The following is a 24,944-nucleotide window of genomic DNA, read 5'->3' on the forward strand; positions in this document are numbered from 1 at the left end:
CAGCCTGGAGGAGGACTTCATCACGTGGCGGGAGCAGTTCTGGCCGGCAGTGTGCGAGCACTTTGGCGTGGAGGCCACGGGAGAGGAGTCCAGGTGAGCGCGGGGGGTGGCAGCGGAGACACCGTGCGGAGGTGGCCCCAGCCCCCCGCGGGTCCCCCCTGCAGCTCTGACCCCGGTCTCCCCTGGCCAGCATTCGGCAGTACGAGCTCGTGGTGCACACAGACATCGACATGGCCAAGGTGTACCAGGGCGAGATGGGCCGTCTCAAGAGCTACGAGAACCAGAAACCGTGAGTGCGGCCGTGACCCTCAGTGGGCGCAGGGGAGGCGCGGCTGTCGGCTGTGCCCGCTGGTCCGTCTCAGAGCCATCGCCCAGGCCCATCCCGTGAGCGGGTATCGGGACAGGGGGCGGCCACGTCTTCCCGGCCAGCACACAGGAGGGCGTTAGGCCTGGAGCAGAGAGAAGGGTCCCGAAGCCAGCGGCTGCTCCCCCCTGCACAAGGACCCGGGGTCAGCGCTGTGCTTGGGCCCTGGCCTTAGAGCCTCTTTGCTTCCAGTCCTAACACAAGGGCCTCTTGTCCAGAAACCGACCTGCTCTGGGCGCCGCCCCCAGAGGCCCTGGTCCTGGTCCCGCTGGGCTGGGAAGCCCCAGAGCCCTGTGCACGGCGTGGCCCTGCCCACACGGCCCACCATGGGCCCGCGGGAGCATGGAGAGCCCCACGTGTTTAGGGCTCAGCCTCAGTTTCCAGATTTGAACGGGGATGCCCACGCGGAGCAGGCTGGGAGCCTCACAGGAGCGGTGTCCCTCATGTCCCACCCCCACGGGGCTGCAGATCAAATCCCACCAATCACTCAGCTTCTCTTCTCCCCCCAGCCCCTTTGATGCCAAGAATCCCTTCCTGGCTACGGTCACCACCAACCGGAAGCTGAACCAGGGGACCGAGCGCCACCTCATGCACCTGGAGCTGGACATCTCGGACTCCAAGATCAGGTAGCCACGCCCCCCCGGCCCCAGCCGTGCCTGACGCCGGCCGGCCCTGTGCCCAGGCTGAGCCTCCTCTCCCTCTCCCCAGGTACGAGTCTGGGGACCACGTGGCTGTGTATCCGGCCAACGACTCTGCCCTCGTCAACCAGCTGGGGGAGATCCTGGGTGCCGACCTGGATGTCGTCATGTCCCTGAACAACCTCGATGGTGAGGCCTGGCCGCTGGCGTGGGACCCCGGGAGGCAGAGCCCAGCTTCCCAAGGGAGCTGGTGCCCACCCAGCCCCTGAATGTTGCTGGGGACAAGGCCCGCGCTGGCAGAACACTGGGTTGAACCAGCAACCTGAGGGCTCCACAGGGGCCTGGTGGGGCTGACCAGAGGCCTTTCCCTGCCACGCGTGTCCTCCGTGACCCCGCCCGGGATGTCCCTTCGGCAGGGCAGCGCACCAAAGGGCCAGTTTCTGCCAAACCCTGTCAGTCCCCAGGGGCGGCACAGGGGCCGGGCTGGCGAGACCGCCTCTGATGAGGACTTCCTGCCCGGCCAAAAGCCTGGGGCCCTGTCCAGGGCCAGGGAGGCAGCCGGCGGGCCAGGTGCCCGCTTCCTGCAGCGCAGGCCCGAGGCGCCCCGGCCGGGCCCACGCACCTGCCTCGCTGTCCCCACAGAGGAGTCCAACAAGAAGCACCCGTTCCCCTGCCCCACCTCCTACCGCACGGCCCTCACCTACTACCTGGACATCACCAACCCGCCGCGCACCAACGTGCTCTACGAGCTGGCCCAGTACGCCACCGACCCCGCCGAGCAGGAGCAGCTGCGCAAGATGGCCTCGTCCTCGGGCGAGGGCAAGGTGCGCCCCCGGCCCCCAGCCCCAGGCCAGGCCCCGGCCCCCCTCTCCCTGTGCCTCACGCCCACGCCGCCCGCCCCCGCAGGAGCTGTACCTGAGCTGGGTGGTGGAGGCACGGAGGCACATCCTGGCCATCCTCCAAGACTCCCCGTCCCTGCGGCCGCCCATCGACCACCTGTGTGAGCTGCTGCCCCGGCTGCAGGCGCGCTACTACTCCATCGCCTCGTCCTCCAAGGTGAGGCCCCGCCCCGCCCCGCCCTGGCCAGGCCCGCAGGAGCTGCCCGCCTCACCCCGCCTGCCCGCCTGCAGGTCCACCCCAACTCCGTGCACATCTGCGCCGTGGCCGTGGAGTACGAGACCAAGGCCGGCCGTCTCAACAAGGGCGTGGCCACCAGCTGGCTGCGGGCCAAGGAGCCGGCCGGGGAGAACGGCGGCCGCGCGCTGGTGCCCATGTTCGTGCGCAAGTCCCAGTTCCGCCTGCCCTTCAAGGCCACCACGCCGGTCATCATGGTGGGCCCCGGCACCGGCGTGGCCCCCTTCATCGGCTTCATCCAGGAGCGGGCCTGGCTGCGGCAGCAGGGTGAGCGTGGGCGGGCGGGTACGGCTGGGCGGGCGGCCCACACCTCCCCCCCCCCCCCCCCCCCCGCTCGCTCACCCCCCGCCCCGGCCCCCGCAGGCAAGGAGGTGGGCGAGACGCTGCTCTACTATGGCTGCCGGCGCGCCGACGAGGACTACCTGTACCGCGAGGAGCTCGCGGGCTTCCAAAAGGATGGCACGCTCAGCCAGCTCAACGTGGCCTTCTCCCGCGAGCAGGCCCACAAGGTGGGCGGGGCGGGGCGGGGCCTGGCTGGGGCGGGGGGCGGGGTCCCGGCGCCCTGCCTGCCCTCACGCCCCGCCCTGCCCCCCGCGCGCCCCCAGGTCTACGTGCAGCACTTGCTGAGGAGGGACAAGGAGCACCTGTGGCAGCTCATCCATGACGGGGGCGCCCACATCTACGTGTGCGGGTGAGGGAGCCGCCCTGCAGGGGGAGGGGAGGGACCCTGCCCCAGCCCCGCCCTCACCCGCCCCTCTCCCCTCTCCCCTCCCTCCGCCCCCAGGGACGCTCGGAACATGGCCAGAGACGTGCAGAACACCTTCTACGACATCGTGGCCGAGCTGGGGGCCATGGAGCACGCGCAGGCCGTGGACTACGTGAAGAAGCTCATGACCAAGGGCCGCTACTCCCTGGACGTGTGGAGCTAGGGCCCCAGGGCGGCCGCGGACGGACTCCTGCGGGCCGGGCTGCGGCCTGGCCCCGCCAGTGATCTCCGATGAATGTAAATAATTTTAAATACCCTGTGCCCTTGGAATAAAGTCCTGTTTTCTGTAGCGGCCTGGCGTGGCCTGGGCGGCTCGGGGCCCCGGGGACACACAGCGCACGCCGCCTCCGTGCCTCTCTGCCTTTATTGGGGCCCAGAGCAGGCCCTCCCCGGGGCGCACAGACACGGGACAGAGGCCCCGCTGGGGCCGGCCTCAGCGCTCCTTGCGCCCGCGCCGCTGGCTGTGGAACTTCTGGTGCACAACCCGCAGCGTGGTGAAGAAGTTGCCCAGGAAGAGCAGGAGGAAGGGGAAGCCGCACATGAGCACCTGCGGAGGGGGCGGGGTCAGGCGGGGCGGGGCCTCCCGGCCACGCCCCCGGGGCCAGGCTCACCTGCCACTCCTTGCACTGAGGGTCCTGGGCCAGGTGGAACAAGGTCACGGCGTTGAAAAGCTGCCAGAACTGAGGGAGAAGGCTGCGCTCAGTGAGCCCGGCCCCTCCGGGGCGCGGGGCGGCGCGGGGCAGGGCAGCGCAGGCCCGGGCGGGCGCGACTTACGTGTCCGAAGAAGAGGAAGGGCAGCAGGAAGGTGAGGCCCCGCCACATCCAGGACTGGAAGCCCTCTGCAGGGAGAAAGGCCCGGGCGCGGTGGGCGCGATGAGCCTGCCCACGGGGGCGCAGGGCGCGGCCCCGCCCACTCCCCCACGGTCAGGTCCATGGTGTGCCTCTCGCCCAGGGCGCGGCCCCGCCCACTCCCCCACGGTCAGGTCCATGGTGTGCCTGTCACCCAGGGCGCGGCCCCGCCCACTCACCCACGGTCAGGTCCATGGTGTGCCTCTCGCCCAGGGCGCGCAGGCGGTACAGGCAGCCACTCTGGTAGTAGTATTGCAGGAACTGCACGAAGCCTGCAGGGCGGGAGGGGGCAGCTGCGGCCGGGCCGGGGGCGGGGGCCTGGAACCGCCCTGCACCCGCCCGCCCCGCCCCTGCACGGACCCCGGACACTCACTCTGGTACATGGAGAACGACAGGAACTGGTTCCGGAACTTCTGATACATGAGACCATCGGGCCTGAGGGAGACAGCGGGAGGGGGGAGGCAGGGAGGGGCTTGGGGACGCCCTCTGGCCCGGCGCCCCGCCCCCAGCGCCAGGTCCCGCCACTCACCACGTGAGCATGACTCCAGACAGGAAGGTGGACACGTAGTGATGGAAGACCCACCAGCCCTTGATCCTGCGTCAGGAAGCCACTGTCAGCCTCGGGTCCCGCGGCGGGGGCGGGGCCGGAGGCAGTAGGAGGGTCCTGGTGGTGGGGGGGGGCAGGAGGAGGATCCCCGCTGGGGGCGGGGCAGGGGCGGGAGGAGGGGACCGGCTGGGGGCGGGGCAGGGGCGGGAGGAGGGGCCCGCCCGGGGGCGGGGCCAGAGGCGGGAGGAGGGGCCCGGCCGGGGGCGGGACAGGGGCGGGAGTTGGGGCCCGGCCGGGGGCAGGGCAGGGGCGGGAGGAGGGGCCCGGCCGGGGGCGGGGCGCACCGCGAGCCGTTGCTGATGAGGATGTTCTCGCGGATGGTCAGCGTGCAGTAGTACCAGACCAGCAGGAAGTTGAAGGCGGCGTCGGTCACCCTGGGCGGGAGGACACGGTGGGTGCTCAGAGCCGGGGGTGGCTGGGCGCCGGCCCCCGCCGCCAGACACCCACCTGGAGTTGAACAGGAAGCGGCAGGTGAACGAGATGAGGATGAGGATGATGGTGAGGTAGAGTTTGAACTTCTCGTACTCATCTTTGTAGGCAAACCTGAGGGCGCACAGGCTGCTGGGGGAGCTGTGCGGAGGGGGCAGCCCCCAGCCCCAGGGCAGAGCCCCCACCCCCCCACCCACCCCCGGGCAGCAGTTACTTGGCCTGCTTGCTCAGGAGGGTCACGTTGACGTTTCCCAAGACCAGGCTCAGGTACAACCTAGGGGAGGCCAGGAGTCACACACGGGCCCGAGGGCACCGTCCCCGGCGTGCCGGGTCCCTCTCAGCCCCGCCACCCGCTGCCCTCCCCATGACCACGGCCTCACTTAGGGTCTGCACCGTGCACACCAACCCCAGGCGACCCCAGCCTTCCTCCCTGCCGGCTCCCGGGGTGCTGACCAGGGATAAGCCGGAGCTCCCCCCGACCTCGGGGCACTCTCCAGTAGCTGTCCCCGCTTCCCAGACGGCCCACGGGCCAGGGCAGTGGACTCGGCCCAACTCCGGGAACCGCAGGGCTGTGTTGCTCAAGTGTCCACATCCACCCCGGGAGACTCGGGGCTCGGGTTCTGGCCCCACGCCCTGGCCGAGTCCTTTGGACGGGCCCCAGGCTCACGGCCCCCTGCGTCTCCATCACAGACACCGGCACGGCTGTCCCGCCCTCCTCTGCTCATGGCAAAGTCACCGCCACTCAGCCACGCAGCTGCCACGGCACCTGGGCTCGCTTTCACACCGAGCTGCTGCGTGGGCAGAGACCCAGGGCCGGGGGCCGGGACGAGACCCCCGACCCAGGCTGCTCCCAGCCCAGCCCACCCTGCAGGCCGCCTGTCCTGTTCCCAGCAGGGGCCACCGCGCCCCCCACCCCGCCCCAGCTCAGCCAAGCTGCCGCTGCCTCCCTGCCTGCCTGCCTGGGCACCTCGCCCATCAGGCCTCCTGGCCGCTTTCCTGGGTCCTTCCCCTCGGCCAGCGTCCTCCTCTCACAGGGAGAGTGCTCGAGCCCTCCACAGGCGCTGGGTGACAGCCACACCTGGGCCTGCACCCACGCCTGTCGCTCCACTCTCCTTCCCACGGGAGTGGGCTACGCAAGCTGCTCCCCACCCCCACTGCTCCAGCACAGCCTCTCTCCCAGGCCCCTTCCCTTCCTTCTCCCAGGGAAGCCGAGCTCCGGGCTCCTGCCCAACCCAGGGTCCCGCCCGGGCCCAGCAGGCAGCCGATGCCTCCTCAGGGCTCCCCTCCCCCTGGCTCTGGGGTCCCCTGCTCCTGCCACCCTCCCGGGTCTGCGTCTGTCTCATCCTGGAAGACTCGGCCAGACAGCTCCGGCTGTGAAGTTCTCCATGATGCCTGGGCCGTCTCGGGGGCCGGGGGGCGGGGCGCCGGGGCCTGGGCGGGGCCTCACCCGTTCTTCTTGGGCAGGTAGGCCTCCATGTCGAAGAAGAGGCCCTGGCGCTCCTTTATCTGGCCCTCGAGCTCCTGCGCGGCGCGCCCGGCCTCAGATGGGAGGGAGGGTTTGCATCTGCAGGGGGCTCAGAGTCAGAGCAGGCTCCCAGTGCCCCACCCGGCACCCCGGGGAGCCTGCCGGGCCGCTCCCTCACCGCACCCCCAGCCCCAGCCCGAGGTGGGCCTCGCGGGTGCCCCCGACCTCTTGAGGACGAGGGCCAGCTCCTGGAGCCGTTTCTTCTGCCGAGAGATGGAGCTGGTGCAGTTGTCCTGCAGCTTGGTCAGCTCCTCCAGCTGCAGGCGGTACAGCCGGTGGGTCTCCTGGGGACGGGGCGGGGGTGGCGGGTGACCAGGCTGCCTGGGCCACAGCCGCTGGGCACTTCGGGACTGTGCCAGCTCTCTCCCCGACAGCCCCTACACGCCGCCCCAGCAACAGGCCAGGTCCCTGGAGTCTCCTCCATCTCCCAGCTGCCCCTGTCCTGGCCGCGGGCTCTGTGTGGAGCCCTGGGCTGCCTGGAGCTCCCCCTGCCCCCTGGAGCTCCCCGCCCATCCACCCTGCAAGGAGGGGGAGGGGATGCAGGGACCTGCCAGGCTCCTGCTCAAGCCTCCCCCCCACCCACATCTTCCTCCCAGGTTAAAGGTCATCAGGGTTTAAGGCCAGTCCCCCCCCCCCCCAGCACCTTTGGCCCACAGCTGCCAGAGCACTTTGCCCTGGTGGGTGAGTGTGGAGAAGATGGGTGAGTGCCAGGGCCCGAGAGGCCGGGAGCCCGGGGCAGGGTTCCCTGGTGATGCCCTCAAAGCAGACCAGGGACAGAGAAGGGCTGCCACACCCCCTCCCTCCCTGACCCCAGAGCACAGCCACGGTGGCCCGCTGCCCATCTTCCCACCGGCCTCGGGGACACCTCGCTCCTGGGCAGGCGCCGAGAGTCCCTGCAGGCTCGGGTCCCGCCCACTTCTCCCCTCCTTGCAGCGGTCACACGGGGCTACCAGGTCTCCCGATCCCTTCACGGCGTGCGGGGCGCCTCTGCCTGCCCAGCGACACCCCCCCTCCCCAGCCCACATCCCCGCAGGGCGTGCCCAGGCCTCCCCAGCACTCGGCCCACGGCAGGTCCGCTGAGACCCGCCAAGGCTGGGCCCGCCGGCTCTGGCTCAGGCGGCTGCTCTGCTGGGAGGGGCCGGGGTCCGGCTCTGGCCCGGGGTGCGGACGGCGGGGCACGGCCTCAGGTCCCCGCTTCTTTCCGAAGCCCTCATGGGAGGCCGGGGTCACCCAGCGCAGTGGAGTCCCGCTGGGGACGCGGCGGCCACTGGACATCCACGAGAGTCTGGCCAGGGACACCGGGACCAGGGGCCTCGCCGCCCTCGGAAATGGAGCGACGCCAAGGCCCCGACCCCTGACCCCGAGCTCCCGGCTGCCGGACCCGGGGCTGCCCGACCCTTGACCCCGAGAGAGACGTGGCTCGGGGCCAATGGGCACCCGCAGCGGCGCTCACCTGGATGCGCTGAAAGTCCTGCTGCAGGTCCTCCCACTCCCGCAGGCAGTCGCCCAGCGGGCCCGGGGGCGGGGGGTGCATGGCTGCCGCACCGCGGGCCGCAGGAGCCCCAGCGAGGACGAGGACGGCGCCACCAGCCCGGCCGGCCCGAGGCGCCTCCGCCTCCGCCGCCGCCCCCGTCCGCTTCCGGGCCCGCGCCCCGCCGCCGCCAACTGGAAAAGGCCCGGCGCGGGCCGCGCGCTGGCCCCGCCCCCCGCCGCCGCCAATCGGGGCGTGGGGCGGGGCGTCCGCACCCCGGCTTCTCCCGGGCGCCCCCGGCGCCCCCGGCGGCTGCAGCCCCAGGCCCGGGCTCCCCCGGCCGGGCCGCGCCGTGCCGACCGCGTGCAGCCTCGGGCTGGATCGGGGGTCCCCTTGGGCTCTGGCTTGCACTGCCACGGCGGCCTCCCTGCTCGCCGCCTCTGCCCTTCACCCCGCCACCGAGGACACAAGGCCGAGTCCCCTCCAGGCCCTGCGCTGCCCAGCCCAGCGGGAGGACAGCACCTTCCTCGCGCCGCAGCCTTCGCAGGGCTGTCCTGAAAAGCGCTTCCCTTTTTGGCAGAAGCCCACCCCCTAACGGGCTTGCTGTTCTCGGGGGGGGGGGGTGGCACCCTGGGGACCCTCCCTCCCTCTGCACTCCAGGCATCCTAAATTCCCCACGAGCTCCCAGCTCCGGGACTGTGCCTTCAGGAAACCTGGGTGTGGGGGCTGGGAGGGGCCAGCACAGGCTAGCAGCCCATGACGGCGGGAGGAGGCCGCAGGGGTCTCCATGAGCTGGGGGGCCAGGACACCTGCACCCACGGGTGGGCTTCGTGACACCCGCTGTGGGACCAACGCAAGACAACCTCTGGGGCTCCCTCTAGGCAGCCACCCAAGAGTCCGCAGTGAGGGGTGTGGGGTTGGGGGTGGCCCCAGGTTTCGGGGAGCCTGAGCCGCGTGCACCTGCTGTGGGGGTGGACCAGGAGCGTGGGAAGAACCAGTGCAGGAGCCAGGCGGGGGTTCAATGGCAAAGGCCTTCTTCAGGGCCAACCTGGGTACACACTCTGCCCCCCCCCCCCCGCAGTCCCCGAGGGCCCCTGGCACCGGGGCCAGGCGCAGAGGTCAGAAGCACGGGTCCGAGACGTCCGTGACGCTGTCGCCGAGGACGACCCTCTCCCAGCCCAGCAGCTGGGCCACCAGGGCCCGGTTCGGGTGCATGTTGTTCTTGCACTTCTTCACGTGGTCCCAGGACCTCTGCGGAAACAGAGCGGAACAAGACTCCACGTCGGCCCCGGGCCCTTCCTGCCCAGATCCCAGCCTCCTCTGGTGGACAGGAGGGATGGGTGTGTGGCCCCTACGCCCCCCTCCCCTGTCAGAGTGTCTGGGTTCAAGTCCCGGCGCCGCTTCTGGCCCCAGCTTCCTGCTAGGGCACATTCTGGGAGGCAGCAGGTGATGGCTCAACTGCTTGGGTCCCGGCCCCCCACGGGGGAGAACCAGACTCCAACTAACTCAGCCCCGGCTGTTGCCAGCATTTGAGACCTAAGCCAGCAGCAGACAGACAGACAGACGGGCGGAACTCGGCCAGGGGTCCACAACGTGGCTTAAAGCCTGGGGCGACTTCGTCAGGGCAGGGAGTCCCACCCGTGCACCTCTGCTTCTGTATTTGGGCACGGAAGGCATTCCCAGCTCAGATGCCCCCGTGAAGAAGAGACCGACATATGCGAAACCCCCCGTGGGCAGGAAACACCCTACCCGAGCCTGGCTCTCGGCGCAGCCGCCACAAAGGTCTCCATTGTGCCGGGGTGAATCAAGGGAAAGGGGAAGCGAGCTGTGGGCGATTTCTCAGAACCAGGACGCTGAAGCTGCCTCCTCAGGCGTTCGCCCGGAGGAGCAGAAAGGGTGATGGCACGCGGGTGGGTGAGCCCCTGGTCTCCGGGGCTGAGGGCAGAGGAAGGAGGAAAAGGACAAAGGCCACAGCGGGGCCTTCACAGCCGAGGGACAGGGGAAAGCCCGCGGTCAGCCCACAGGTTCTCCCTCCGAGGTCAGGAACTAGACACGGGCACCCACTGTTGCCGCTTCTGTTCCGCACGGCACTGGGAGTCCTGGCCAGAACTGGGCAAGAGGAGGAAATACAAGGTTGCAACTGGGAAGGAAGAAATAAAATTATCTCTGTGCAGGGTCTCCCATACAGAAGCCTCCAAGGGTCACACACTCACTCTCACACTCACACACACGTACCCATTACGTGTAATAAACGAGAGCAAGAGCTGACAAAAACAGGTGCTCAGCACAGTGGTTAAGCTGCCTCTCAGGGAGCCCACACCCACGTCAGGGCACCTGGGTTTGGGTCCTGGCTCTGCTCTCCACCCCAGCCTCCTGGGAGGCAGCAGGTGACGGCTCAGGTACTTGGGTTCCTGCCACCCACATGGGAGACCCAGACTGAGTTCTGAGTTTCTGGTTTTGCCCTGGCTGTTGTGTGCATTTGGGGAGTGGACCACGGCTGGGAGTTCTCTGTCTCTGCCTCTCAAGTAAGTAAAATTAGTTGTGTTTTTATATATTGATAATGCATGACCCAAAAGTCAAGAAAATAATTCCATTTGCCTTAGCATCAAAACGAACAAAATACCTAACCAAGGAGGCAAAAGACTTGTACACTGAAAATGACAAGACATTGCTGAGGAAAATGAAAACGACACAAATAAATGGAAAGACATCCCATGTTCATGGATTGGAAGACAATATTTTTTTTAAGATATTGCTACTACAAGAGCAATCTACAGAAGTGAGATAATCTGCATCAAATCCCAATGGCTTTTTTTTTTTTTTCAAAACAAGAAAAAACCTAAAATTCACATGAAATTGCAAGGGACTCCAAGTAGCCAAAATGAATCTTGGGAAAAGAAAATGTTGGAGGCCTTGCACTTCCTGATTTTGAACCTTATTAAAAAGCTACGGTAGGGGCCAATACTGTGGCATAGTGGGTTAAGCCTCTGCCTGCAGTGCTGGCATCCTATATGGCTGCTCCACTTCCAATCCAGCTCTCTGCTATGGCCTGGGAAAGCAGTGGAAGATGGCCCAAGTGCTTGGGCCCCTGCACCTGCGCAGGAGACCTGAGAGAAGCTCCAGGCTCCTGGCTTCAGATCGGCTTAGCTCTGATTGTTACGGCCACTTGGGGAATGAACCAGTGGATAGAAGACCTCCCTCTGCCCCTGCCTCTCTGTAACTGCTTTTCAAATACATAAATCTTTAAAAAAGAAAAAAAATGCTATAATAATCAGAACTGTTGGACTGGCACAAAGACAAAAAGACCAAGGGAATAGAATAGAGAGCCCAGAAATAAATCCTACCTATGGTCAACAGTCTTTTCAATAAATAATGTTGGAAAAAACTAGATAGCTACATGAGAAAGAATGAAATAGAAATCGGGAAATCAATGGAGAAAATCGATGAGACCAACAGCAGTTTCTTTGAAAAGATCCATAAAATTGATAAAACTTTAGCCAGGCTAACTAAGGCAGGGCCGGGGGGTACACATCACCGATACCCCAAAGAAGGGACATCACTGCAGAGCCCACGGATGTCAAAAAGGGTGATAAAATACTACAAAAAAAACTCTGTGCACAGAAACTGAATTGACCAATATTTAAAAGACATGGCCGGCGCCGCGGCTCACTAGGCTAATCCTCCGCCTTGCGGCGCCGGCACACTGGGTTCTAGTCCCGGTTGGGGCACCGGATTCTGTCCCGGTTGCCCCTCTTCCAGGTCAGCTCTCTGCTGTGGCCAGGGAGGGCAGTGGAGGATGGCCCAAGTGCTTGGGTCCTGCACCCCATGGGAGACCAGGAGAAGCACCTGGCTCCTGCCATCGGATCAGCACGGTGCGCCGGCCGCAGCGCACTACCGTGGCGGCCATTGGAGGGTGAACCAACGGCAAAAGGAAGACCTTTCTCTCTGTCTCTCTCTCACTGTCCACTCTGCCTGTCAAAAAAAAAAAAAAAAAGACATAATCAGTGAAAACTCAAGAAATAGGCAATATGGGGCTGGTGCTGTGGTGCAGCGGGTTAAGCCATGGCCTGCAGCGCCAGCATCCCGTATGGGCACCGGTTCAAGTCCCAGTTGCTCCACTTCCAATCCAGCTCTCTGCTAGTGGTCCTGGGAAAGCAGTGGAGGATGGCCCAAGTCCTTGGGCCCTGCTACCCACATGGGAGACCCGGAAGAAGCTCCAGTTGTTGTGGCCATCTGGGGGGTGAACCAGTGGACTGAAGATCAATCCCTCCCTTTTTCTCCCTAACTCTGCTTTTCAAATAAACAACAACAAATAGGCAATAGGACCAGGTCTGTATCTACACAAAGAATCAAATCCATAATTGATAACGTTCCAAAATAAAGTACCTGGCTCAGATGGAATCAAAGGCAAAATCCACACATAACGGAATGTTACTTAGCTTTTTAGAACTCGGGAGATTGTATCAAGTGCCTACCATAGTCAGACTCGTGAAGACAGAAAGTTGGATGCTGGTTGCCAGGGCCTGGGGTTGGGAGTGGGGAGTTGTTTAATTGTTACAGAAGTTTTAGTTTTTGCAAAATGAGAGAGCTTGGTTGCACAACTTGAATGAACTTTATACTACTGAACTGTACACTAAAAATGGTTAAGATGGTAAATGTCAAGTGTATTTTACCATTTACATAAAAAAAAAAAAAAAGCCAGCCTGGGGGCAGAGCTGTGCAGTTGGAAGGCTTAGTAAGTCCTGGACAGGCCCAACAGACCCTTGGGGGAGGACCACATACGCCCCCTCCAGCCCATAAAGCAGGTGCAGCAGGTGGGACGGACAGGTGCCGTTGGCCCCATTCTGCCTACCGAGGGGACGGAGGGTGAAGGGACGTGCCCAGGTCACACCGGGCAAGGGCAGGGCTCTCCCCGCCCTCTCCAGGCCCTGTTCCCAGCCCAGGCTCTGCAGCCAGGCATTGGGCTCCTGGACAAGGCCCCTGCCGCAGGGTCCGCGTGGATGTTTTCATTCCACTACAGCGGCCTGGCGTGAACCCCTCTAGTGCCCTGGGAGTTCCGGGTTTTTTCTCCGAATCCCTGGAGGGGACAAAGGTACCCTGGGCAGTTTAAAGGCACCGTGATAGATTTCTTAAGGGCTTGCTGGCTCCGGGATCCCACACGACCTCACACCAAAGCTTCAGAAGCCCAGGTCACGGGGGCCAGCGGACTCACTCCCTGCCCCCGCCCTTGGCCTTAGCCCCTGAGGAGCGGAGCCGGGGCCCCAGGAAGCAGGATACTGGGCATGGGCAGCCCCCACCCTTCCTTCCCAAGGGCTCGGATCCTCACAGCTGAGCCGGCAGCAGGGAAAGCTAACCATCTCACGGGGCCAGGGGGCAGAGGGCAGCCCTCCCTGGCCACACGGCTGCGGGCTGCTCAACGCCTTTGGGCAAGAGCTATTCACACTGCATCTCTGGACCGGCAATGTTCCTCCCGAGCCCAGGTTCCTCCCGAGAGCAGGGCCACCCGGACCTCAGGGGCCAGGGACCGCTCACTCGCTGATCACTGCAGAGCCAATGACAAGCAGAGGACGGGAAAGGGCGGGGCTCGGACCTGCAGGAGGAGGAGCCCCACTTTGCACTTGCCCCAGCCAGCCCGGACGAGCAGTCTGTGACCCCCGCTTTCTTGTGGGGCCAGGGAGAGCGAGCACGGTGACCTGCTAGAGCACACACTGGCCATCAGGGCTGGAGGGAGCACAGCGGGGCAGGGGCTTGGTGAGGGTCACTCATCTGCGACTCCAGGGGGCTCAACGCCCGGGAACTCCCAAGGGCTCTGTGGCAGCGGGTGTGTGTGTGTGTGTGTGTGCGGGTGTGTGTGTGTGCGTGTGTGTGTCAAGGTGTGCCAGCAGAGCAGCGGAGAAGGGGCCAGCTCCCAAGGCAGCCAAGAGGCCCCTCGGGGACCGGTTCCTGGGGAGGGGGCGAGAGCCACTCCTGCACAGCAGCCCCTCCCCCAACCTTGCTGCATCAGTAACCCCACTCCCCTCCACGAAAAGCCAATCAAGCAAACTGCACCCCGGCAGGGCGAGGCGAGGCCCTCGGGCCCTCAGTGCAGATTTCCTTCTCGAATTGTGGTAAAACGCTCGTCACGTAAGAGTTACCAGTATTGTCACCAAACTCCATCTTCTTTGTCTCCCCAAGCTGAACACCAGCTCGCCCCCCCCCCCAAGCCTCTGGAGCCCGCCGTTCGCTTTTTGTCACTGGTTTTGCTACCCCAGCTCTCCTGACCAAAGGGAGTCCTCGGGTGGACGCTCTGATCGCCCTCGCGTGGGAAGTGGTGCAAGGTTCACCACGTTGTGGAGGTTATGCTGCCTCCTGCAACACCAGCATCCCGTATCAGAGCGCTCTTTCGAGTCCCGGCTGCTCCGCTTCCGACCCAGCTCCCTGCTAAGGCACCTGGGAAGGCAGCAGGTGACGGGCCAAGTACTTGGGCCCCTGAGACCCATGTGAGAGACTGAGGAGCGAGCTCTGGGCTCCTGGCCCAGCCCTGGCTGTCATAGCCATGTGGGGAGTGAACCAGTGAACAGAGGATCGATCTCTGTCACTCTGCTTTCCTAATAAAATAAACCTTAAAAAAATACAAGACACCTTAAAAGAATTTCCTTTTTTGAGGCTGAATAATATTCCACTGCACATCGGCCACACCTGTACAGCTCTTCCACCCGATGGAGGACACTTCGGTCCCCCCGTGGGTGCTGTGAACGCTGCCGCCGTGAACTTGCGTGAGTCTTCCGAGTCCCTTGCTCTCACTTCCTTGTGGGCATAAACGCAGCAGTGGAGCTGCTGGAACTCCAAGACTCTCTCTAGCCTGCAACTCCCCTCCAAAGAGCCGGGTCTACACCCCCAGTCACTGGCCAGGGGGCTCGGGCCATGGTAGGTCTGAGTCTCTCCCTTGCTACACACACCTCTGGGGAGCCTGGGGGCTTTTCCCAAGCCCCCCGAGTCCAGGAACCGGCTGCCCAGGGCGGGGTGGCACGTCTCCAAGGAAGCACAACCCGGGAGTCAGGCGCCCGGAGCCTCCTGGGCTTTCCATGGCCTGCCCTCGGAGTGACGGAAGGCCCTTGGGGGGACCCTGACAGAGCCCGGCCAGCACCACGGTCTGGACTCCGAGCAGTGCTCCCTCGGATGACCCCAGACGCGTGCTGGGGACAGACTGACGGCAGCGGTGCTGCCCGGCTGGGTCCCCGGGCCTGCCCCGCACCTGTGAGCTCACGGCCTGAGGCCTGGCATCTGCCACACTTGGGTGCCACCTGCGGGGTGATGCCCCAGGGCTGGCGCTCCCTGCCCCTACTGTCCCTCTCTCCCGGCTCCCACCCAGTGAGGGCCCCAGGGCCCCTCTGGAGCCTGTTCCGCCCACCCGGCTCCGCCCCCACCCCAGTGAGGGGGGCGCCTACCTTCAAGGTCTCCTGGTTCTCGTGCATGAGGAAGGCTATGACGGCCGCACAGCTACGACCGATCCCTTGGGTGGAAAAGACCAGGACGGCGGAGCCCACCTGGAGATGAGCTTCTGCGAAAGGAAGGGTGGGCGCGGGGGTCACGTGTGGCCCGGAGACGCCAGCTTCCAGGTTGTCCTGGACAAATCACGCACTTCCCTGGCTGGCCAGCGGGGGGTGCTCACGCTTGCGGGCATTTGAGAGACGCAAGCCTGGGCTCCTGACTCAGGAAGCTCGGTTGTCACTTGTCCCTTAGGGTGGGGACACACGGGCACCGACAGAGGCAGCGTGGCCCATGTGCAAACCCCAACACTGCCGCTCGCTGGCTGTGGGGCTAGGGCAAGTTACTCAAAGCCACCGTTTTCCTCATCTGGAAAGTGGGCTAGCAGTCCACTATCTGCCTCCTAGGGTTTTTGTCTTGTCCCGTGGCTCAGCCAAGGGCCAGGAAATGTCAGCTGGAATCCCATGGCCCTGGAGGCTGGGAGCCACCCGCGGTGAGGGGCAGGGGGAATCAGAGCTGGTATCCTAGGCTGCTCTCATAAACCCCAAGAACGGCAGCCAGACAACGCCAAGTGCAAGGTCACAGACTCAGGGCCAGGAAATGGAGGTACGCACCCTAAGGACCAGCCCAGAGCAGCCAGCGAAGGGGGGCTGGAGAAGGGCCTTCACGTCCACCAGGCTCTGCTGGCTGAGGGTCACACCCTGGTCAGGCGACAGCAGACGCCTGCCAGGCAAATGAGGGAGGCTTGGGCCAAGACACTGCTTCCCCAGCCCTAGCGCAGGGCTCCAGCTGGGGCTGTGCAGGTGCCAAGCTGGCTGCTGTGGGGGCCGGGGCAGGGAGGGGCTGTGGCCTGACTCAGCCTTGCCCTCTCTGGGGACCTTGCTCGCCAGGGACAATCCTGCCCATCGACTTAAACACCTGCCCTTGGCACAGGCATCTCAGCCCCGTGGTTAAACAGCCTGCATCCCACACCAGGACTCATGGCTCAATCCTCGGCTCCAGCTTCCGGCACGAGCGATAGCCACCGGCCGCTGCGCTCTGTGTTCTGAGACCACAGGGAGCTGGGGGATGGTGGAGTCACAGCCAGGAGGGCTTGAGGGCTTCCTCCTACCCCACCCCACCGAGCCCAGCTGAGGGCAGGGACACAGTGAGACAGCTCGGGTCCCCAGCACCCAGCCTGGAGCTGGCCTCCCCGAATCTGTGCACCGTGGTTGGCCGACACCCTCACTGTATCACAGGCCTGGAAGGACACTGCAGTCCAGCCAAAGCCCGAACACACACACACCGTACCACCCAGACTGCAGCTCTGACTGGGCCCCAGTGCCCCCAAGATAAACGTGCAGGGGGCTCACGGTGCCTGGGGCCCCTGAGAAGCTACACTTGTCCAGCCCCAGCCAGGCCTGTGCTTTTTTTTTTTTGACAGGCAGAGTGGACAGTGAGAGAGAGAGAGACAGAGAGAAAGGTCTTCCTTTTCCGTTGGTTCACCCTCCAGTGGCCGCTGTGGCCGGTGCACCGCGCTGATCCGATGGCAGGAGCCAGGTGCTTCTCCTGGTTCCCATGGGGTGCAGGGCCCAAGCACTTGGGCCATCCTCCACTGCACTCCCTGGCCACAGCAGAAAGCTGGCCTGAAAGAGGGGCAACCAGGACAGAATCCGGTGCCCCGACCGGGACTAGAACCCGGTGTGCCAGCACCGCAAGGCGGAGGATTAGCCTGTTGAGCCACGGCGCCGGGCCAGGCCTGTGCGCTCTCTCTCTCTCGTGAGCCTTGGGAGTCCCAGTCAGGAACAGGGCAGGAGGTGCCGTGACTCCTCTGTGTCCTAGGCACGGGCTGGCTGCCAGCCCGTGAGTTCCTCACCGATGAAGTGACAGAGGTGGCGCAGGAAGGGGAACACCTCGGCTTCCAGGGAGTCCTCTACGGGGATGTGCAGGAGCCTCTCCGCGTCGCCTCTGAAGCTGAACGGGACAACAGCACAGGTTAACGGGGCAGCCTGGCACGCAGCCCCAGGCAGGGACCCCACCACAGGGGAAGGCTGCTGGGCAGGCATCAGGGTGACGTGGGCTGGTAGGTCAGTCTCTCTCGGAAATCAAGGGCCGTGGGGCCAGTGTTGTGGGGCAGTGGGTTAAGCCGCCACCTGCGACGCCGGCATCCCATAGCAGCACTGGTTCCGGTTCACGGATGCTCCGCTTCTGATTCAACTCCCTGCTAATGCTCCTGGGAAAGCAGCGGAAGATGGTCCAAGTTCTTGGGCCCCTGCAGCCCATGTGGGATGGAGTTTCTGGCTCCCAGCTTCAGAGTGAATCAGGGGATGGAAGACCTCTAACTCCTCCTTTCAAATATATAAGTACATTAAAAAAATTATTTGAAAGAGTTACACAGAGAGAAGGAGGAAGAGAGAGAGAGGTCTTCCATCCGCTGGTTCACTCCCCAATTGGCCACAAGGGCCGGAGCTGTGCGGATCTGAAGCCAGGAGCTTCTTCTGGGTCTCCCACATGGGTGTAGGCACCCAAGGACTTGGGCCATCATCTACTGCTTTCCCAGGACACAGCAGAGAGCTGGATGGGAAGTGGAGCAGCCGGGCCTCAAACGGGCAGCCATATGGGATGCCGGCACTGCAGGCGGCGGCTTTACCTGCTGAGCCACAGCACTGGCCCCAGTAAACCTGAAGCAACAAGCAAGCACCTGGCACTTACGCGGGTCGTGAACACTGAGTGGGTGAACCTGTGTCAGGTGTTAAATGCAACATCACTAACCACACCCCCGGAACCTTCTGAGAATCAGGATGGCAGTGTGGTTAACAGCCTTGGTGGACAAGCCTCATGCAGAGAGCCATCGGGGGAGACCTCGCGGAGGTGGGACATGGGGGCCAGTGGAGGGGAGGGAGCAAGGCAGGCCAGCACTGAGGACAGGTCCAGGGGACTTGCACAGGCCAAGGCCCCGCGAGGCAGTGGACTCCGTGTGTTTGAGGAGCAACAGGGACATCCGAGAGGCTGCGCTTCATGAACACGGAGAGCGACCATGTGCAGCGTGGCCACCATGAGGACGCCTGCAGGGAGCCTGGGCCGCTCTGTGGACAAGCGACTTGGTAAGCGTTGCTTTGGAAGATGAAGGGCTGCTGGCGACACTCGGGGGCATGCAGACCCCTGGGGCAAGCACAGGGCTGCAGCAGGCTCGGAATAAGGCGGACTAGGACCACCACAAGCAAGTTCACCATACTGACCTCCCACTCCCACTCTGCCCATCCGGCCAGCCATCCTTCTCCGACATTCCTTCACTCAGCACCTCTCGGGGGCCGGACCTTAAGCTGGAGCCCACTGGACATGAGATGAATTAAACTTTTCCCAGGTTCAAGGAGTCCCCAGTCTGACAGGGGAGGCAGACATGAATGGAACCGACCCGATGGGCTAAGTGTCAGGAAGGAAAAGGCTGGGGGATTTCTACAGCCTAGCAACAATCGGCTCAAAACCGGAATTCTTAAAATATTTATTTTATCCAAAAGATCAAACACTTAGGAAGAAACCAGACATGAGACCTGCAAGCTCTGAACATACTGAAGCTACAAGACACCCCTGAGAGACGTGAGCAGCCACAGTGGGTGTAGAGAGGGTGCACGCCGTTGTCAGGGTGTGAATTCCTGCCACAGCGACCTCTGGATTCAATTCTCTCTCCATCAAAACTATCAGGGGCCAGCGCTGTGGCATAGCGGGTACAGCCACTGCCTGCAGTGCCGGCATCCCATATGGGTGCTGGTTTGAGTCCCGGCTGCTCCACTTCCCATCCAGCTCTCTGCTGTGGCCTGGGAAATCAGTAGAAGATGGCCCAAGTCCTTGGGCTCCTGCACCCACGTGGGAGACCCGGAAGACGCTCCTGGCTCCTGGCTTCAGATCGGTGCAGCTCCAGCCATTGCAGCCAATTGGGAAGTGAACCAGAGGATGGAAGACCTTTCTCTCTCTCTCTCTGCAACTCTGCGTTTCCAATAAATAGGTAATTTTTTTTTTTTTGACAGGCAGAGTGGACAGTGAGAGAGAGACAGAGAGAAAGGTCTTCCTTGGCCGTTGGTTCACCCTCCAATGGCCGCCGTGGTAGGCGTGCTGCGGCCGGCGCACCGTGCCGATCCGATGGCAGGAGCCAGGTGCTTCTCCTGGTCTCCCATGCAGGTGCAGGGCCCAAGGACTTGGGCCATCCTCCACTGCACTCCCTGGCCACAGCAGAGAGCTGGCCTGGAAGAGGGGCAACCGGGACATGATCGGTGCCCCGACCGGGACTACAACCCGGTGTGCCGGCGCCGCAAGGCGGAGGATTAGCCTAGTGAGCCACGGCTAAATAGGTATTTTTTAAAAATTCAAGTGGATATACAAGAAATCTTCCAAAAATTCACGGAAAATATGTATTTGGAAAAAACTACTCATGGATTTCAAAAAATTTTTGCACCCAAATAAACGTATCTTCTAATTCCTCTCTGAAGCAGCCTCGTCTATGCATGAACTACATTCTAATCCCTGGGGTGACTTCTCCATCCTCACACCAATGTCACAATGCCTTACTGGGATAGATGGGTTTTTTAAGATTATTTGAAAGGCAGAGTGACAGGCAAAAAAGGAGGGAGGGAGAGGAAAGAGGAGAGAGGGACAGAGGGAGAGAGAGAGAATTTTCCATCCACTGGTTCACACCCCAGAGGGTCACAATGGCTGGGGGTGGGCCAGGTCAAAGCCAGGAGCCAGGAGCTCCATCTGGGTCTCCCATGTGGGCGGCAGGGACTCAAGCCCTTGGACCATCACCTGCTGCCTCCCAGGTGCATCAGCAGGGAGCTGGGTTGGAAGTGGAACAGCCGGGTGTCGAACCACCGCTCTGATATGGGACATAGGCACCCCACATGCAGCGTTACCTGTGGTGCCACAACACCTGCTCTGGGTCAGTATTTTTTAAATGCATTGGTATCTGACCAAGCAAGACTTCCCATTTGTTGTTCTTTAATATTTAGCTATTTCTACTCTTTACATTTCCATATGAATTTATCAATTTTTACAAAGCTATTGGAACTTTATTGGCATTACAGTGAATCCACAGATCAATGGGGCAAGAACTGACAGCTACAAGGTTGATTCTGTTAATCTGCACCATAGCTGATCCTGTATTTACTTAGATCTTCCTCCCTGCTTCACGTGGTGCTGCACATCTCGGTAGAAATCTTACACATCATTCACTGGCTGTATTCCTATGTATTTAACATTCCTGTGCTACTCAATTGTATCTTTTTTTTTTAAATTTATTTATTTGAAAGGTAGAGAGAGAGAGAGAGAGAGAGAGAGAGAGAGAGAGAGAGAGAGAGGTCTTACATCTGTTGGTTCACTCCCTACACGGCTGCAGTGGCCGGAGCTGTGCCGATCCAAAGCCAGGAGCTTCTTCCGGTTCTCCCACACGGGTGCAGGGGCCCAAGGACTTGGGCCATCTTCTGCTGCTTTCCCAGGCCATACCAGAGAGCTGGATCAGAAGTGGAGCAGCCAGGACTTGAACCAGCAACCATATGGGATGCCGGCACTGCAGGCAGCGGCTTGATCTGTTACACCACAGTACTGGCCCCTCAACTGTGTATTTTTAAAATATAATTTTCTGGGGCTGCACTGTGGCACAGTGGGTCAAGCCAGTGCCGGCATCCATGTGGGTCCAGTTGGAGTCCCAGCTGTTCCACTTCTGATCCAACTCCCTGCTTATGGCCTGAGGAGGCAGTAGAGAATGGCCCAGGTATTTGAGCACCTGCCACCCACATGCGAGACCCAGAGGAGGCTCCTGGCTCCCGACTTCAAGCCTGGCCCAGCCCCAGCCACTGTGCCCATTTGGGGAGTGAACCAGCGGATGGAAAAAATCTCTCTCTCTCTCTCTACTTTTCTCTATAACTCTGACCTTTAAATAAGTAAATAAATCTTAAGTTTTTTTTTTTTTTAAACTTTCTGGAGCCAACACTGTGGCACAGCAGGTAAAGCCACCACTTGCGACACTGGCATCCCACATGAGCACCAGTTCAAGTCCCGGCTGTTCCACTTCCAACCCAGCTCCCTGCTACTGTGCCTGGGATAGCAGGAAATGACAGCTCAGGTACTTTGGACCCTGTCCCTATGCAGGGGACCTGGATGGAGCTCCTGGCTCCTGGCTCCTGGCTGGCCCAGCCCTGGTATTGAGGCCACTTGGGGTGAGAGCCAGCAGACAGAGGAGCCCCCATCTCTCTTTCTGTGTAACCCAAATACTGCAATTTTTTAAAATTTAATTTTCTGTTTCTCATTGGCATTCTGAAAAACAACTGATATTTGTATATTGATCTTGTATCCAGTAACCTTACTTTTTAAGTCTAACTGGCTCTTCTTTGTACCTAATTATGTCATCTATGAATAATGAACATTTTCTGTTTGCCCTTTTCTTCTTTTCCATTTCTTTTTCTCGCCATATTACAGCACTGTTGCTTTCCTATCAATACGTCAGGGCTACTGCTCTGTAGGCGCCACCTTCTGTCTCCAGACGCCAGGCTGCATTCTAGAGCTGGTCCATACAGTCTCCTGGGGGTCTCTGTCAGTGAGAACAGGAGCTGGAAGCAGGCAGGGGTGCGCAGGGCTGGGCCTTGGTGACCCCGACTGCACACAGACAACAGAGACAGACAAGCAGGGCCGTGCAGGGCCATCCTGGTGACCAAGCGACCACGCTGTGTGAGGGAAAGAGCGTGAGTGTGTGTGTGTGTGTGTGAATGAGTATGTACATGTGAGTGCATGTGTATGTGTGAGTACATGTGAGCGTATGTGTGTTTTTGTGTGAGCATACATGGTTGTGTGAATGAGTGTGTAGGTGTGAATGAGTGAGCATACATGAGTGTGTGTGGATCAGTCTCTGAGCATACGTGAGTGTGTGTGGATGAGTGTGTACATGTGCACGTGAGTGCAAGTGTATGAGTGTGTGAGCAGACGTGTGAATGAGTGCACGTATGTGAGTACAGCTGTGCATCCGTGAGTGTATGTGTGAATGTGTGAAAGCACGCGAGTGTGTGAATGAGTGTGTACGTGTGAGTGTGCACACAGCTGAGTGTGTGTGTGAGAATGAGGCACAAGCACACATCACAGAGGCCCTGAGACAGGAAGCAGAGTAGTCCCGGGCCCTGGCCCCACGTCGTCGAATACAGGAAAGCACCGCTGATGGTGACACTTACGGGACTGGCATCGGGTCTCAGTCGAGAGCAGGGAGCACACGGCCCGGCACACAGGAAGCTCACGGCCATCGCCGCCCCCGCCCCTGCGCGTGCCACCCCCCAGGAGCCCTTTTGGCTGTACAAAGGCGCACGGAAGCCCCTGGTGCTCGGGCGTGAGACCCCCGGGCCCTCCCCGACTCACAAGGGCCCTGTCTCCATGCAGACATTCACATGCGCCTTGATCTTCAAATCCTTCTGAACCTTAGGGTCGCAGGCCTGCGAGAAGCTGCCCAGGAAGACCCTGCCTGGCAGGATTTCCACGGGGTACGGCTGGAAGGCGTCCAGTTCCTGGGGTCGGGGAGGAGGAAGCCGCTGTGAGCACACGGCCCGGGGGACGGGGAATTTCTGTCCTCACAGGTTGCTCGGGGAACCTGCTTGGAGGGGCGACCCTGGGATGGGAGACAGGACGGAGGCCCAGGCTTCCAGAGACTGGCGAGAGGCGCGGGCGCGAGTGCACAGAGGACTCGGACCCAGTGGCGTGGAGGTGCGGAGCGCCAGGCCGGAGCTCTCAACACACCGCTGGCTCCCCCCGGGGCACCCGTTTCGCCTCTGGCCAGGTGCACATGGACTGGAGTCCAGGACCCTGTGGCTCAGAACCGTGTCCAGTTGGGGCAGGTGTGAGACAGCCAGGCACAGTCCTTTTACTAACTTGGAGACCACCAGGATGTCAACACACTAGGAACAACAAAACTATTCACACAGAATAAAGTGCCATTAGAAATGAATCATGGGGGTTGGTGCTGTGGTGCAGCGGGTTAAAGCCCTGGTCTGCAATGCCTGCATCCCATATGGGCACCGGTTCTAGTCCCAGTTGCTCCACTTCTGATCCAGCTCCCTGCTAATGCACCTGGGAAAGCAGCAGAGGGTAACTCAGGTCCTTGGTCCCTTGCACCCATGTGGGAGACCCAGAAGAAGCTCCTGGCATCTAGCTTCAGATCAGCTCAGCTCAGCTCCAGCCATTGCGGCTATTTGGGGAGTGAACCAGCAGATGGAAGATCTCTCTCGCTCTCTCTCTGTAACTGTCTTTCAAATAAATAAATCTTTTAAAAAATCTTTTTTTTCTTAAAGATGATTGTACATATGTATGTATTTGAAAAAGCAGAATGACAGAGAGACAGAGACTTCTTCTAGCCACTGTGCACCCCCCAAGTGGCTGCAACAGCCAGGGCTGGGCCAGGCTGGAGCCAGGAGCCAGGAGCTCCAGCCGGGTCTCCCACCACCGGTGACCAGGCCCCAAGCATTGGAACCATCATCTGCTGCCTTCCCAGGGAAATCGGCAGGGAGCTGATTGGAAGCAGAGCAGCGGGGACTCCAATACCAGGAATCACAAGGGGGGCAAATCCCTGCCGCACGGCGCTGATGCCCGGAAACCAGCCCTGACGAAGCAGCGGCGCGCGGGAGGCAGGGACAGGATGCCCACGGCACTCCAGCTCCAAAGGCACCGTAAAGGTTTCTGTTTCTTTGAAACGCAGAGAAACATGGAATGATTTCTTCACTTCCCAAAGTGGGCTCTAAGAAACACTGCTCTCCCACAATGCACTGTGGATGCAGGAGTCACAGGACCAAGTGCGTCCGGGCAGCAGACCTGCGTGACCTGGCTGACCCCTGTGGCGCACGCTGGCAACCACAGGCTCCAGGAAGCTTCCCTCCATCAGTGCTCCCAGAGGCAGAGGCCAGAACCGGGGACAGGCATCCAGTGTGCCCGTCCCAGGTCGGCAGAGCACCGGGGCTGACTCCAGCTCCCTGCTAGTGCAGTCTCTGAGCAGCTGTGGTTCAGTTCCCCAGCCCCTGGCTTCACTCCCTACCCAGCCGCAGATGCTGGGGGCATTTGGGGAGTGAGCCAGCAGATGGGAGCTCTGTATCTGCCTCTCTCTCTGCCTCTCAAACAAACAACTTAAAAGCAGAAAAAGGCCGGCGCCGTGGCTTAACAGGCTAATCCTCCGCCTTGCGGCGCTGGCACACCGGGTTCTAGTCCCGGTTGGGGTGCCGGATTCTATCCCGGTTGCCCCTCTTCTAAGCCAGCTCTCTGCTATGGCCCGGGAAGGCAGTGGAGGATGGCCCAAGTGCTTGGGCCCTGCACCCCATGGGAGACCAGAAACACCTGGCTCCTGGCTTCAGATCAGCGCAATGCGCCAGCCGCAGCGGCCACTGGAGGGTGAACCAACGGCAAAAAGGAAGACCTTTCTCTCTGTCTCTCTCTCTCTCTCACTATCCACTCTGCCTGTCAAAAAAAAAAAAAAAAAAAAAAGCAGAAAAAGTCAGGGGCCGGCGCTGTGGCGTAGTGGGTAAAGCTGCCATCTGCAATGCTGGCCTCCCATATGGGTGCTGGTTCGAGTCCCGGCTGCTCCACTTCCGATCCAGCTCTCTGCTATGGCCTGGGAAAGCAGTAGAGGATGGTCCAAGTCCTTGGGCCCCTGCACCCGCGTGGGAGACCCAGAAGAAGCTCCTGGCTTCGGACCGGCACAGCT

At 61.9% G+C, this 24,944-nt stretch overlaps 3 protein-coding genes across 11 annotated transcripts in view; 1 reads left to right on the top strand and 2 right to left on the bottom strand.

Annotated features, from left to right (window-relative positions):
• The window catches only part of LOC133750870 (NADPH--cytochrome P450 reductase), a 37,518-nt gene extending 34,327 nt beyond the window's left edge, over nucleotides 1-3,191 (top strand). For both annotated transcript variants that reach the window (XM_062180599.1, XM_062180598.1), the window contains exons 7-16: nucleotides 4-93; nucleotides 191-289; nucleotides 874-990; nucleotides 1,073-1,191; nucleotides 1,645-1,826; nucleotides 1,909-2,058; nucleotides 2,133-2,403; nucleotides 2,500-2,645; nucleotides 2,742-2,827; nucleotides 2,921-3,191. In XM_062180599.1, the coding sequence (XP_062036583.1) occupies nucleotides 4-93; nucleotides 191-289; nucleotides 874-990; nucleotides 1,073-1,191; nucleotides 1,645-1,826; nucleotides 1,909-2,058; nucleotides 2,133-2,403; nucleotides 2,500-2,645; nucleotides 2,742-2,827; nucleotides 2,921-3,065 (1,405 nt within the window). In that variant the 3' untranslated portion in view covers nucleotides 3,066-3,191. The remainder of the gene's footprint in view (nucleotides 1-3; nucleotides 94-190; nucleotides 290-873; nucleotides 991-1,072; nucleotides 1,192-1,644; nucleotides 1,827-1,908; nucleotides 2,059-2,132; nucleotides 2,404-2,499; nucleotides 2,646-2,741; nucleotides 2,828-2,920) is intronic.
• Nucleotides 3,192-3,231: 40 nt separating this feature from the next.
• On the bottom strand, nucleotides 3,232-7,957 carry TMEM120A (transmembrane protein 120A). Of its 2 annotated transcripts, none has more exons than XM_062180601.1 (12): nucleotides 7,766-7,957; nucleotides 6,478-6,596; nucleotides 6,235-6,351; nucleotides 5,002-5,061; nucleotides 4,806-4,901; nucleotides 4,643-4,732; nucleotides 4,281-4,346; nucleotides 4,125-4,186; nucleotides 3,931-4,023; nucleotides 3,677-3,741; nucleotides 3,514-3,582; nucleotides 3,232-3,374 (listed from the first exon to the last, which is right to left on the bottom strand). In XM_062180601.1, exons 1-12 carry the CDS (start codon nucleotides 7,844-7,846, stop codon nucleotides 3,336-3,338), a joined length of 957 nt encoding a protein of 318 aa, XP_062036585.1. In that variant the 5' UTR covers nucleotides 7,847-7,957; the 3' UTR covers nucleotides 3,232-3,335. The 2 variants fall into 2 exon arrangements, with proteins under 2 accessions (XP_062036585.1, XP_062036584.1); XM_062180600.1 differs by having other exon boundaries at nucleotides 3,232-3,449.
• Nucleotides 7,958-8,885: 928 nt separating this feature from the next.
• STYXL1 (serine/threonine/tyrosine interacting like 1) overlaps nucleotides 8,886-24,944 on the bottom strand; it is a 42,954-nt gene continuing 26,895 nt past the window's right edge. For 2 of the 7 annotated variants that reach the window (XM_062179596.1, XM_062179595.1), the window contains 4 exons: nucleotides 22,619-22,764; nucleotides 17,106-17,203; nucleotides 15,211-15,323; nucleotides 13,461-14,569 (listed from right to left, as the gene is read on the bottom strand). In XM_062179596.1, the coding sequence (XP_062035580.1) occupies nucleotides 14,204-14,569; nucleotides 15,211-15,323; nucleotides 17,106-17,203; nucleotides 22,619-22,764 (723 nt within the window). In that variant the 3' untranslated portion in view covers nucleotides 13,461-14,203. Of the gene's footprint in view, nucleotides 9,035-13,456; nucleotides 14,570-15,210; nucleotides 15,324-17,105; nucleotides 17,204-18,468; nucleotides 18,563-22,618; nucleotides 22,765-24,944 lie in introns of those variants that run through there. The other 5 variants (XM_062179600.1, XM_062179599.1, XM_062179598.1 and 2 more) reach the window with 5 other exon arrangements.

This window comes from Lepus europaeus, chromosome 21 (genome assembly GCF_033115175.1).
Source record: "Lepus europaeus isolate LE1 chromosome 21, mLepTim1.pri, whole genome shotgun sequence".
Taxonomy (NCBI): domain Eukaryota; kingdom Metazoa; phylum Chordata; class Mammalia; order Lagomorpha; family Leporidae; genus Lepus; species Lepus europaeus.

Coding starts and splice junctions, on each gene's coding strand:
- TMEM120A (XM_062180600.1), bottom strand. CDS start 7,846: ATGCACCCCCCGCCCCCGGGCCCGCTGGGCGACTGCCTGCGGGAGTGG. Junction 4,187..4,280: donor TCTGGAGTCATGCTCACGTG/GTGAGTGGCGGG, acceptor TGTCTCCCTCAG/GCCCGATGGTCTCATGTATC. Junction 3,450..3,513: donor CTCAGTGCAAGGAGTGGCAG/GTGAGCCTGGCC, acceptor CCCCCTCCGCAG/GTGCTCATGTGCGGCTTCCC.